Source organism: Gobius niger, assembly GCF_951799975.1.
Source record: "Gobius niger genome assembly, chromosome: 10".
Classification (NCBI taxonomy): Eukaryota; Metazoa; Chordata; class Actinopteri; order Gobiiformes; family Gobiidae; genus Gobius; species Gobius niger.
Genome location: NC_136861.1, coordinates 9371557 through 9385558, shown reverse-complemented (window position 1 = coordinate 9385558; position 14002 = coordinate 9371557). Strand labels below are relative to the sequence as shown.

Below are 14002 nucleotides of genomic sequence, written 5' to 3'. Positions count from 1 at the left end.
CCAGCTCGTCTCCATGGAGATGTTGCTTCCATACAACTATTTTGATAAGCCTATTGATTTACGACAGTTAAGTTGCTTTTGTGATCTTGCGTTTTCTAACAGTGGCTTTTTGACTTGGTGCCTTGGAGGTTTTTTTCCGTCTGCTTTAATCCATCAGGCAGAGGCACCCGCATTCCTCCCGTGAGCACCTGACCGATTTGTTTTCACACAACTTTCCACAACTAAAAGATCCACTTTTTTATTTTTTTCCTGAATTTGCATTCATTTATACAGACATAAGCCCAATGAAACTTATTTTCATGAGCACCGTTTCTTACGCAGGGATAATGAAAATGCCAAGAACAAAACAAGAAGATTAAATTAGTTTGTTAAAACGTTTCAGTTGATTGTCAAAATATTAGTTCTTTTTTTTATGTTTGATAAAGTTTTGGAGTTTGTACTTTGTTCATTGGCCTGGAATAAGACAAAATACTGACTTTAAACTTTTGCATTTTATATGTGGTGAAGGTAAATTGAACTAAAACACTACATTGTTGCTCAGAGGGTTGGGTGGTTCTGCTGCAAAACTAATTTTTTTCCGTTTTCAGGTTTTGGGCCAACTTGGTCTCTTAACATATAAAACAAAAATATTGAATCTTCAAAATAACACGTTTAATTATTGCTCTGGCTCACTGTTTCTCCATAAATGTATATGGGAAATTGTAATTTCAAGAGCCATTTTCCCAAAATGCATTTTCTCTCACATTGATGCGACAACATCTCCACGTCAAACTTTCCAGCCTTGGACTGAACAATAAGGGATTTTTAATATCTAATTCCTAGCCTGTTTTGAATTTTTTAAATAAAAATAAAAAAACAGGGCAAAATGGCATTTTTTAACAGTTGTTTCCACTAAAAATCCGCTTATCCCAAATCCCTTCTGGAAATGTCTTTGTAACGAATATATTCAATGCAATAATCTGGCTCTATCCATTATTCAGATTTCATCTCTAAAAATATGGGCAATTTGGGGCATTTTTGGGCATTAAAGGCCTTGTTTTAATATGAAAACATAATATGACAAAAAACTTCCAATACATTTCTTTTTCATTTTTATGCGAGTAATCTACAGCACAAGTGTCAAATTGATATCTCTCTAAAAAAAAAAAATCCCTATTCACCTGTAGTGTCTCTCCTTAAACCTCTGCGACATGATAGCAAAATGTAGTGTATCCTGGTAAATATCTTAGTATATTATGGAGCAGTCGGTTCTATTCCAGCTGCTCAATGTGTCCTTGGGCAAGACACGAGAACCACGTGGCCACCAGTGTGAGAGGGTTCATGATGTAAAGCGCCTTGAGTGATCACTACAGGTAAAAAAAAAAGTGCTATATCATTTGAGAACTTTCACCATTTAGGTCTGGGTGAGTGACAGGTGGACGAACCACTCGCAGAGGAGCGTTGACTTTCATAGGAAGGAGTTGCTGTTGTTCTCTTGAATGTACAAAATCCAAATGAATCATACACTTAGCAAACAGTTTCTATTGTGATGCTATCCTCATAAACCCTCAGCTTCCCATTTAAATCAATATCAAGAATCACTGCTGGTGCTGGAGCTTCCATCTCTCTACATTCCAACTCTTATTTTCAGAACTGTCCAACCAGTCTCGCCCACTCCTAAATAATATGTTTCTCTCTGTAACCCGTGTCCAATTTAAGTGCATCTCTTACATTTATACGTCTGGGTGCGCGGGGTTAGCGGTGGGGGATGTTTATAAATGCTTTGAGAGGCGCGAGCTCAGGGCAGAGGTTAAGAAGTCACGGAGCGAGACGGACTAATAGGCTGTTTTTCACTCCGTTTGTCAATAGACCCGTATACAACTACTGTATCATAAGTAGGAGCTTAAAAATAATATACTCAGACTTAGCTGCTACTGTTGCTGTGTAGACATGCTATTTAGGGAACTCCTCTTGGTTTTCTTTGGCCCTTTTTTGTCGCCTTACTTTCAAATTGCTTTGTTGTTACCAGTTTCGCAAAGCATACGTTTATTCAAACAAGTCCCCCACATTTCTCTGTAAATAATTGGAAAGTAGCTCGGCTGGCCAGACTAAGGAATTGGAGCAAACCCACCAAGACGCCAGGGAGAACATGTAAAGTCTATACGGAAATCGAGCCCCTTCTTAAATATTACATTCACCGTTGGCCAACTTTTTAAAATTCCACGCAAAACAAACCATTTCTTTTAACAAATAGTACCTTCGAGGTGAGCTGCATGGATTCTTCCTTTCCGTTTTTCAGGTCGCAAATTAAACGTATAGTGGAGCTGCTCGATAACGGATTGATTGACAGCGCTAATGATATTGGAGACGCGGCAGCAAAAACAGAGAGGAAGACGGAGGACGAGTAGAAGAAGGAGAAGAAGAAGAGGAAGAGGAGGAGGAAGAGAGGGGATGTTTGGAGGGAGAGGTGCCGCAGATAGAGCAGCACGGACGATGGCTTCTTTGCCATTAGCGACGCGGCAACGGTAATGGCTGCCGCGGCTGTGGTCGCCTGGTCTTACCTTGGATCCTCGCTCGTTAAAGATAATCTCCACGTCTAGGATCTTCCCGAATTGCTGCGGAGACAAAAGAGAAGAGGCAGAGAGGACAAGGGGGTTAGACGGGTGCAGAACAAGCGGCGAGGACGTATAGCGGCATTAGCTTTGTGAGAGAGAATGGGGCTCACTTAGCATCAGCGGACAAAGAGAGGCATGGTCAATACAGGACTTCGTTACGTCACATCATGTAAAGTTTTTGACACTTAACGGTCTCTGTGTTTGACCCTTCCTTGAACCAGTGTCTCAGGAGCTGTGGGCGAACGGAGGATCTAGATCGAGATGACCTAGCTGGGGGTTGTAGCACGCTGCAAATCATTTTAAGTGGTGGGGGGGGGGGGACTGGAAACCAACCCAGACACATGGAGACGATGCAAACTGTGGATGTTGCGGCTAACAAAAATGCTAGAACGCAAAGTAGTTCTCAGAGCCTTGATTAGCGCAAGATGAAAGCGTGATGACAGTCACAGGAGAGTCTGTAAGTTTAACAAAGCAGCCAGCTTATAAACTGGCTTATTCGGTCTAAAACAGAACATTCTTTACCAGGACACCAACATAGATGTCCTTAAACAGATGCCATGCATACAACAAGTGGACAACTGTAATCTAACTTTATTTCATGGTCACTCAGGTCAGCAGGAGGTCACATACCTAGTTTTCTAACTTTGTAAACCATACAGTTGTTCTCACACGTCCAGCTAGAAGAACAGATTATACTATTTTAAAAGATACATGCATAAGAAAGTCCTCAAAACTCTGAAGAGAAAGGCCCCAACTGGCCCAGGAATCAAATCCAGAACCATATTCAAGTTCATTTTCAAGGGCCTAGCTCACCGGCCTGGAGACTAGATGGAGACTTGAGTTGCCACTGGTCATGGAGCTGCCTCCAAGACGACCCCTGGAGATAAGGCTATGTTCGATTTCAGCAGAGACCACATGGACCCTGGAAAAAGTCTCCATGTTGTCTCTGCATGGTCTCCGAGAGGTTTTGGCGGTCTCAAGCAGTTGTGTCGCGAATACTTTTTGTAGACCTCAAGCTGTGAGACGTTTCTGTGAGGTCTTCCGTGCAACGTCTTCGAGACCTGTCGGATACCAAGCAGGCATCCTTGGTATCTGACAGGTCTCTGAGACATTGCAGGGACATCACAGAGACGTCTCACAACTTGAGGACAACAAATAGTGTTTGCAACATTGCCACAGCTGCTTGAGACCACGTAGACCTCTTGGACACCAGGCAGAGATGACCGAGACTACCTGGAGACTTGCCTTATTGCCAGAGAACGCATCGAAAACGCCTACAATCAGTCCGAGTTGCGGACACATGCAACTGGCAGTCTCCACAACATCTCCACAGCCCCTTAATCAAACACATTACGATCACAGAAGCTTCTCCAGATGCTTGTTTTGACTTGATCTCCTCTTGGATCAGACCGGCCTCTTTTTTGGCAGACCCAAGCCCAAAGGCTGCATCAAGAATGACTGAAAAACTTGTCCATTCACTGGCAGCTCTGAGGCAAAGGGAGAGTGACCAATGAGCCCTAATTTACCACTTCATTACATAATAGGCGTCAAATTGTCTTCTTTATTGTTTGAGCGGTCGGGAACCCCCCCCTTACTCTCCCTTTCCGCTTTCCTCCCCGTTCATTTGTCAGTGCATCTTGTCCATTCTTTGTTCTGTCTTTGTTTGGGAGCTCTCACAGTCAACAAGACCTCGAGGCCCTCTCCCGGGGGGCCAGCACGCTTCAGCCTTTTTCGATTTAGCGCGGCTGCCTGCGGATCATTAGAAAACAGAGCAATGAGAGCAAACTGTAAGTTCCTCTAATGAGTATGGTGAAAGGCACTTTTAATTGCTGTCTACAATGGCCGTATTATTTCATTAAAAGTAATTACCCTGTCAAGCGGGCCGCATCGCCTTCATTTGGGCACAACGGGGAAGAAATGGCCCTTTCCGTGCGGTCGGCCCTCGCAGGGGATGGGAGAATGGATGGATGGTTTGACTGCGCCTCTAATGGGGGTGAGGGGAGCACCCTGTTATCTCCACCATCCAAGGGTTAAAGGAGAAGCATATGTCCGCACTTAGAGGGAGAGTGAGGATTGCTTCGAGTGTCTGTGGAGGAGATTCAGCTGTGATACTGACGGTAGGTGGCAGTGAGCTGACGACGGACTGGAAAGGAAATCTGCCGCGTTTTGCTGTCTTATGTTTTTGAAATACGTGATGAGAAAAAAAGCTAAGGTTAACATGCTCTCTTCCACTTTTGGCTTGTCTGATTATACCACTGTGGTTAAACCTGTCAGGTTAAGTGGGCGACTGCAGTGTAACAGCAACTACTCCAGTACCATGGTAGTAAAAGCAAATAAAAGTGAGGCTTGCATAAAAAGTGACGAAGCCTAGAGAACATATGAAGATAAGTCTGGAGGCCTGGAGACTAGTTGGAGACTCAAGTTGCCACTGGTCATGAAAATTTAATCGGAGACTGCATTTGGGTGCCGTCGTGGGACCACCTATTTGTTGTTCAACCTGTGAGACATTTCTGAGACGTCCCTGCAAAGTCTCCGAGACATGTTGGATACCAAGGAGATCTCAACGAGGCGTATGGAGTCTCCTTGGTGTCCGACTCAGCTGAAATCGAACAACCGAGACTACCTGGAGACTCGCATTATCTCTTGGATGTCTTGAACATCCCAGTGACCAGCAGCAATTGAAGTCTCCAACTAGTCTCCAGTCCAGTGAGATAGGCCTTTTGCATGCGCGCAATCAATCCGAGTTGTGGTGACTGCAGCATATCGGCAACCCTCCTCCGGTGAGATAGGCCCTTTAAGTTCGGGAGCAAGACCACACATGCACCACATGCACGCCCTTTCCGGTATCCATCCTATAAACATCTCCCACTCTCGTCTCCCTGGTGTTGCCCCTTCCGCTCACGCTTATTTTCCATTTTCCTCATTTGTCTATCTTTTAGGTATGGGAGCTGAAAGCCTAAGAGCTTGTGATATCCTCTGAGGCCCCAAATACAGCCATGGCCTCAACGTTCGCTTTCGACCGCCATCTTTGCTTGTTCTATAATAAAGTTCATTTCACTGTATTTTGAGTTTGTGGCCCTTGCTAGCGAAAAGCAGTAATACAAAGCTTAACTTCTAAGTCTAAATGAAGGTGTCAAAAAGCGTGAATGATTTTTTTTCTGAGACATTTCTCTCTCTGCTGAATCTGCATTTTTTTTTTTCCTGTTCCAAAGTGGGAGCCTCTGGGGCCCGTCCTCCAGCCAATCCCAAAATCAATACGTTTTTCATCAACCCAATCACAGATGCAAAGAAGTCGTAGCACGTCACTCAAATGCAAGAGATCCTGCCTCATTCAGAACAAACTTTATCGCGTCTCTCACCTGTAATTAAAATTATTTCTGGCTCGTCCGTTGATGACACTGCTCGATTTTTACTAGCCACCGTGCCTGCCAGTAACACCCTTCAGAACTTACGGAGATAACACCTGGTAACAGACTACAACAAGCCTTTGCAAACTTAAGGGAAATATGTGTAGTCTGGCTAACCGGGCTATTCACAGTCAGCATTTAAGCTGCTCTGGCCATGACAGATTTTTTTAGCATAATATCCGACGTTGCAGGCCACACCACCTTATCTCCCTGCTGTAATGTCCACTGTGGTTGTGTCATGGTTATGAGCAGAGAAAACGTGGCTAAATGACGCATCGGTAATAAGGCGAGCAGTGCTGAACAGAGCCATCAGGCTGGAGCTGAGTGTGCTGTCTTTAAGTGCGCTTGTATTTAAAATGCACTTTGACTGCGCTCTATCTAGTGCAGGTAATAAAGACACAACGCACCCCGTCCAAAACAGCACTTTGTTCGGTATGAGCTAATGTGCTGATGGTGAGGCCTTCGCTGTTGGCCGAACGTGGTCAACTTTTTGTTTTTGTCTTTAGAAACTTCACATAAAGTTTCTGGTTTGGGGCCTGTTCAATTGCATCTTGAAATATATGTAATTTTGGCCATTGTGATTGTGACACTAATGTCCTCTTTTGTATATTTATCATCATTCCCTAAGTAATTATCCTCCCCTTTTCTCAAACAACAGCATATACACTTTATTTTCCAGTGCTCTTCCACACTCGGTCTGTGTCTCAACATCTGGTCCCGCAATCTCACATATTAAACTGCGTAGGACGCCCCTCCTGTCCTCTCCGAGCACCCCCTCCACACACACACACACACACACACACACACACACACACACACACACACACAGCCAAACAGATGCACAGATGCTAAGTGTTTTAATCGCGCGTAATGGGCTGGTGGCACCGATTAATTAGTTTGCGAGGAAGTCTTCTCTGAGGATTTGCACACGGCACAAGGGACCGGCTTCTCACCGATGATCACCGCCGCACGCACGCCGTCCCCTACTGTAGGCGGGGTCGAAAGGAAGAAAAGTGACTAAATATAGTGTATGCGTTAAAATAGCATTACTCAAAAACACAGCGCTGGAACGTCCCCGTTTTCCAAGCGTGGTAAATGCAGCTCGTTAAAACTGACTTGTAACTTCCCTCACACCCAATTTTTCACTGGGATGAGTTTATAAGCGCATTTCACTCCTTTCGCAAAGGCCTTGGATACAGTCGGAAACGCGTCATACGAGGGGGCGTGGCCTTACGGATGAGGAAGAGAATCTCTGACTAGAAACACGAATAAAGTCAAGCCAAAACTGGGTCTGTGTGGATGCTATTTTATAGCAAATTGTTCAGTAGAAGCAAAAATAAATGGCACTTGTAGCTAAAGTTAGCATATGTAGCATGAAACTACTGTTAGCTTCCTGGTTTGTATTGTCCGTTTAATAAGTATTTATGGGCTGTTGAACCACTTTGCTCCACATCATGTCTCTGTATCTGTTTTGAGTAAAAAAATATATTCATAATTCATGGGAAAAAGTTTATTTTTTTTCTCTTTTGGTTTTCCCCCTCTGGCTGCTTTGAACATGACCATATATGGACGATTCCAAACTTTTTTTTAGGTTATAAAATAGATTAATTCATAGTAATATAAACCGCTCACATTTAATTCTTACTTTTTACCTTCATGTTGGAAAGTTTCTTCTTCATTTCATTCTTCTTTTATTAAAAAAATAAAACAGTTACATAGTATATATATTGAAGATGCCCAATTTCAGATCTAATTACTATTTTACTTTCTTCCCCAGAAACCTTTTCTTTCTGTCACCATGCTAAAGTTATGTGTGGCTCTTACCAAGAGGAAAATAGATGAACTACAAAAACACTATAAGACGAGAAAACTATACCATACAGTACGCCCTAAGTATGAGTTGATTTTTCCCGACTGGCACTTGTCCGTGTTTGTAAATAAACTTTTTTTCTTTTTTAGCGCAGAGCCAGTCTGGGACACTTCAGTCTCTCCCTCGCACACCAGCGCGGAGTGAAAGAAACAGCAGCATCAGCATCAACCATAAACAATGGCTCCATCGCAGTGAGGGGAGGGGTCTCCGGGGCAGGGGGGGGGCGCTGACGTCACCTCCACTCGCACACCGCAGCACGACCCATAATCATCAGAGGGAGAGGGAGCAGGAGCAGCGACTTCGGTTCATTTATCTACTTTAATCAACGGGACGCTGTTTTTATGTAACGCTTTCTGATGTGTGGGAAACAGCAGACGGGCGATGTGGAGTTACACGTCATTTCTCAGGCTTTGTTTTTACGATTTAGTCGCATTGAAAGGAATCACATAATGAGGTTGATCTAAAGCGATGCTGCTAATTGTTTGATCGGTAAAGCTTGTGCCGTGTTTGAGCTTGGAATAATTGTCTGTCGCCCTCTGCTGGTGACTGTGGGAACTGAAGCACGATGGAATGGGAAATTAGCAGCACAATCTGTTAGCGACATGGAAATAAAAACACAAAAGATAGATGTTGTGTAGTAAAGCTAACTGAACTAAACCTTTTGAACTTTAGTCTACTCATTTTATTGCCTTTGATCTGTTTTGTGTAGGATTTATGCTAATCCAACATGCTTTATACATTTGAAAGCTTCAAAATTAGAATCTGCATGTTCACAATTAATGGCATAGAAAGCAGTTATATGTATGCTCCACTCATCTCCATTATGTGCAGCATGAACTCAATCTTAAAGCAGCACTAAGTAACTCGTGCCCCTGGAGGCCGTAAGCGCCACTGCAGGTGTCGTAGCATGTTACGGTTTTTTACTCATTAATTGTCTGTGAGAGTAAATACTACTCTTACAGAAAAGACAAAGGGACAAAGGGATATTGTACATCCAATTACACAATGGAGATCATTTATTTCACTCAAACTTGGCTGTAAATACTGTTTAAGTGGTGGTAGCCCACAGTTAGCTTTGCCCGTTACCTTCTTCTATTCTATTAGTGTGTATTGGGGTTTTCTGGCCAGAGACACCAGTGGGAGATGAAAGACCCCCCAATCATCCCATTAACACTTGTATTAACCCCTACCAAAAGGATTTATTCAGGTAAACACGTTACATAGTACTGCTTTAACAAATAATTTCAATTTCAATTCCAAACACCATGCCTTCTGCTCACAGGAGGAAACGTTGAAAAAAATCAAAAAGATTTCTGGGATTCCTGTGGCATTCCATAACAATAAACCAAAAGAGGTTTTCTTTTTCTTGATCAGTGGGAATTTTAGGATGTTTTTGCTTGAATGAAAGTATTTGGATACTACAAGAAGTGCTAGTCTATGGAGTGTGTTTGTTAGTTCTCATTACATCGGAGGAACATGATGGTGACGCTCAATTTACCGCTAATTTTGAAATTCCTGGACAGCTGAGAGCTTACACAAACCCCTTCAAACCTGAACTCTGTGCAATAATAAGCTGCTAACTGTGCTATCTGTCACATTGTGTCGCGTCGTCTTGTCTTACTCGGTCTCTCCCGGAACCACCAGCAGCAGCAGAGGCAGCAGCGGGGCTCGGAGGCGCCGCGGACCTCTGGCCTCCACCACACGGCGTCACACTGGGCTGTCCACTCGCCTTTCCTGTTACTTTCCTCTCAATGCGCCCCACAGGCCTCCTCCTCCTCCTCCTCCCCTGCCTCTCCCGCTACTGCTGCTGCTGCTGGAGTAATTACAAGGCGCTCGGAGATATCAGGACTAATCGAAAACGGGCGCTCTTGTTTGGAGTCGCCACATGAGGGGCTCGGAGCGGAGGAAAATATACTGTCGTCGTAATTTAATTTAGCCAGAAAGCCTCCAAATCCACTCTGTGCGAGAGAGACGCGGGCATCTTTAGCTGGAAATTATGTCAGGCACTCACAAAGGAAGAGGGCGGCCAATCAGGGGGAACTGTTTAGGGATTAAAGGGGACATATCAAGCTAAATTGGCTACCCGGAGAAAAAACAAAGTATGATCTGGTTGGTCATTTACTTCTTCTAGCGCTGGAGCTCGCTGTTCAGTGTACTTCCTGGATTTTGAAAGCAGAAGTGTTCTCTTAACCTCTTAACCCCCGCCTTAACCAAGTGTATTTTCTCCACTTCAGCTTTACCCAAATCTAGAAGGTTACAGCCTATAGGCCAGAGTAAGGCCTCATTTGAAAGCTAAGACCTACAAAACTGATCTAGAAGGATACTTTTAGTTTTTGTCTAATTTCTTTCTACTTTTTCATCACTTTTTTATCCAAATTGTGTCACTTTTTAATCGCTTTTTGTCAATTTTTTGTCACTTTATCATCACTTTTTTGTCAGATTTTTTTTCACTTTTTTAATCCATTTTTTTTTGTCATTTTTTGTCAGATTTTTGACACTTTTTGTCAATTTTTTGTCAAATTTTTTGGACAATTTCCAATCACTTTCTTGTCCAATTTTTTATCACTTTCTTATACATTTTTTGTCACTTTTTTATAAATTTTTTGTCACTTTTTTTTTAATCAATTTTGTGTAATTTTTTTGTCAAATTTTTGACACTTTTTTATACATTTTTTGCCTGATTTTGTCATTTTTTAGTTACATTTTTTGTCACTTTTATGTCTGCTTGTCACTTTTTTTTTAAATAAATTTTTTGTCACATTTTTGTCATTTTTTTGACCGATTTTAAACACTTTTTTATCACTTTTTTGTTTCATTTTTAATGCTTTTTTGTCACATTTTTGTCTTTGTCATCCTTGTGTCTTGTTTTTGTCGCTATTTTTACTCTTTTATTTTTCAAGAAGCTTCAAGATTTGAGTCTGAGAACTGGAGAAAATGTGCTCTGTTCAGGTGGGACTTCAGAGGCTAAAACCATCCTTGTGCGTGCTCTGAGCTGTACAAGTCTCCTTGCTGCCAGCAGAGGGCGTTCCAACTTCACTTTGAGATGAGAACCCCACACAGTCCATGCTGAGTAAAGTCTTTGACACGCACACACACATTATTTCAAGTCATAAAATGTTAAACATCAATGCTGAGGTGCCCCAAAGCAGGTTTATGCGCCACAATTATTCATACAGTATGTCCATGTCAAGACTTTTCAAAGTAATGCTCCACTAATCTACTTATAAATCATATTGCATGGAAAATGTACATGAAGAAATAAAGATCATGGCATCAATTCTGGACTTCTAACGCGACAGAAGCTTGACAGCCTTGTAGGATTGCTCAAATGTGAATGAACCAAGACAGGATTTGTAGTTAAAGCATGGTTAAAAGCTCACTACAGTCGATTTGGCATAGCGTGGGCCCTTTTTTTTTATCATGAAAGATTAACTAAGGGTTGCAGGCCTGATGCGAACTTGAGAAGAGGAAGAGTTAACATCTGTCGGAGTCAGCAGCAGCAGCAGCAGCAGCAGTGGTCAGTGGTGTGGGTGGGCCTGAATTATACATGACGGAACGGGCCGGAGCACGCACATGAAGCCCCCCCCCCTGCTGTGCGCCGGCTCAAGCGCGCAAGTACCTATCCCGTGAGTGCGATGTCAGGATTTGTACAAACAGGAATATGCATTGCTTGAAGGGACTTGTCAGGGTACATCAGCTGTCTTTTTGAGTTGTTAACCATGTTGCATATTGCTTCGATCGTACTGCGGGTTTTAGCAATTCTATTTAATTTGTTACCTAAGGATGAAGAGCTGTAGTGCTAGATATGGTGAACTACGGCGAGTGTTTTTACTCCGAGATGAAAGGGCTACACTTTGCGAAAGATTGGCAGGTTTGAAAAGCGTTTCCTGGAAGTGTGGGAGAAGCTTTGGGAGCTGGCAGGTTACTCAAAGATGTGCGAGTGGGTCGAAACACAGCTCCAGGTATGTTTTCGAAGAGAGAACAATGAATAAAAGCAATGAATAAAAGTTTATAATAAATAATAATATAAAAGTTGAGGTACACCAGTTACTTGAACAGACTCGGGACGTGTTTTTTGGTGAAAAGATGAAACCTGATAGGCCCTTTTCACTTGGATTTTTGGATATTTTATATTTACTTAGTTTGCAATGCCCCCTCCTGGAACCGTCACCTTAACGTGGTGGAGGGGTTTGAGCACCCGAATGATCCTGGGAGCTCTGTTGTCGGGGGTTTCGTGCCCCTGTATGGCAAACAGGTCCTATAGGTGACGGGTCAGACAAAGAGCGGTTCTGAAGCCCCTTATGAGACACCAACAGGCCCAGTTTGAACCATGAGGCCGTCCTTCTGTGGACCCACCACCTGCAGGAGGAGCCATAAGGGGCTGGGGCAATGTGATTTGGGCTACGACCCGGCAACGGACGCAAGTGGAAGAAAATGGATGGATGGATAGTTTGCAATGCACCAAGCTCATAATACGAGGACTCGATTACTTAAAGTTCAAAACTGACGGCGAGTGCAGATCCTGAGACAAGCTGAACTATAATTTGCGATAATACATGATTAATGCGTTAATTTCTTAGGATTAACTCATCTAAGTGCAGCATTTTGTCACAGAGTTTGTTTTATTCATGTCTTAATCATAGGACCGATTATGAAACTTAATTATCTGCAGATGTTTTAGTGAAAGGCTCGACTGAAGATGGCCGTAACCCACGTTTGGGACAAAATATTAAATGTAAAATGAAACAAACGCTGTCAATAACTGCCTTTTTTTTTGGTTTGTTTTTAAGCGTTTGACATCGTGACATCCCCTGCCTCGCGTTCCCGCCGCTCACACGCTCCCGCCTCCTGATCTCTCTCCTGTTGTGTGTGTGTCTGAGATCACAGTGAGTAATTAGCGACTGCGGTCCGCTGTGGTCGCCCTAATGAGGTCTTCACTCAGCGCCTTGTTAAGGGCTCGTCTTCACGCCCCTGACCCGGAGACGGGGCCCAGGGCAAGCGCGGGCGGGGGCGCCGGGTCAAGCGCCGCAACATCTCAGATATTCAGCGAGTGATCTGGCTGCAATGAAGCTACTAGAATGACTTCAAACCTGAAATGACCTGTGTTTTCTTTCGTGTCTCTGATCTGCCCCGGCACTGGCGCTCGGAGGCTTGCGGATGTCGGGCCGGGCCCCAGGAGGAGAGGGGAGAGTTGGGAGAGTCGGGTCGGGGGATCCTGAGCCTGTCCCGTTATAGTCCGCGGTCGTCTCTCGTGTGGAACAGCGACGGTGGATGGAACCGCAGCTGCCCAGGGATCACGGTTTGAGAACAAAGACCGCACTGGTAAGATCAATCCCACAATCCTTCACTCTGACCACACGCCAAGACGAATAACCCAGATGAGGATGTGTGGTTTTTGAGGCCTGCGTGGTCACCGAATCCCATGCCAGACAGGACACACTTTCCTTTGGCAAGACACTTCACCTCCTCCTTGGTTTATGGCAAGTTACTTTGAAATTGTAATTATGTTCTATATTAGTAGTTACTGCTTTAAAGGGACTCACTACTGCCACGTCAGGTCTTACGTGTAACTGCAGGTTCTATATTAAGCTCGTGCATGACCGCACTTCGGACCCGAATTATGACCTTTTTGAGTGACAGGGCAGGATTTTAGAGGCAGTTGTGGTTTACACATTAGGACTCTGTATAGACCCTTTAAATGCACTTGCTACTCGGGTTACTTGAATTGTAATGACACATATACAGTATGATCACATGGTGTCAGTAATATGTTTTAATTAGGGCTGGGTACCGTTACTTTTTGTTCGATACTGGTACTTTAACAACACTTGGTTTTCGATACCGATACCTGAATGATTTTTTTCCGATACTTATGCTAAATTATTTGTCATATAAAACCATTAAACAGGTTAACAATGGTAATTTAATTCATTTCCATACATTTCATTTCTTTTGCATTTGTATCATTTGTTTGAGGTGAAACAACCGAGAAACTTCCTTTAACAGCAAAAGAGCATTTCTGACAATTTTGTTCCATTTCTTAAACCTTTTTTTTCCCCGTTACCAGACTGGTATCGTTTAACGGTACCCAGCCCTAGTTATAATAATCCTTAGTTACTGCAAACAGTGTT

General features: G+C 43.4%; 1 protein-coding gene across 4 annotated transcripts in view; it reads right to left on the bottom strand.

Moving 5' to 3' along the window:
- The window catches only part of LOC306968938 (RNA binding protein fox-1 homolog 3-like), a 1481628-nt gene that overhangs the window by 84459 nt on the left and 1383167 nt on the right, over positions 1–14002 (bottom strand). For all 4 annotated transcript variants that reach the window (XM_079564526.1, XM_079564524.1, XM_079564525.1 and 1 more), the window contains one exon: positions 2541–2594. In XM_079564526.1, the coding sequence (XP_079420652.1) occupies positions 2541–2594 (54 nt within the window). The remainder of the gene's footprint in view (positions 1–2540; positions 2595–14002) is intronic.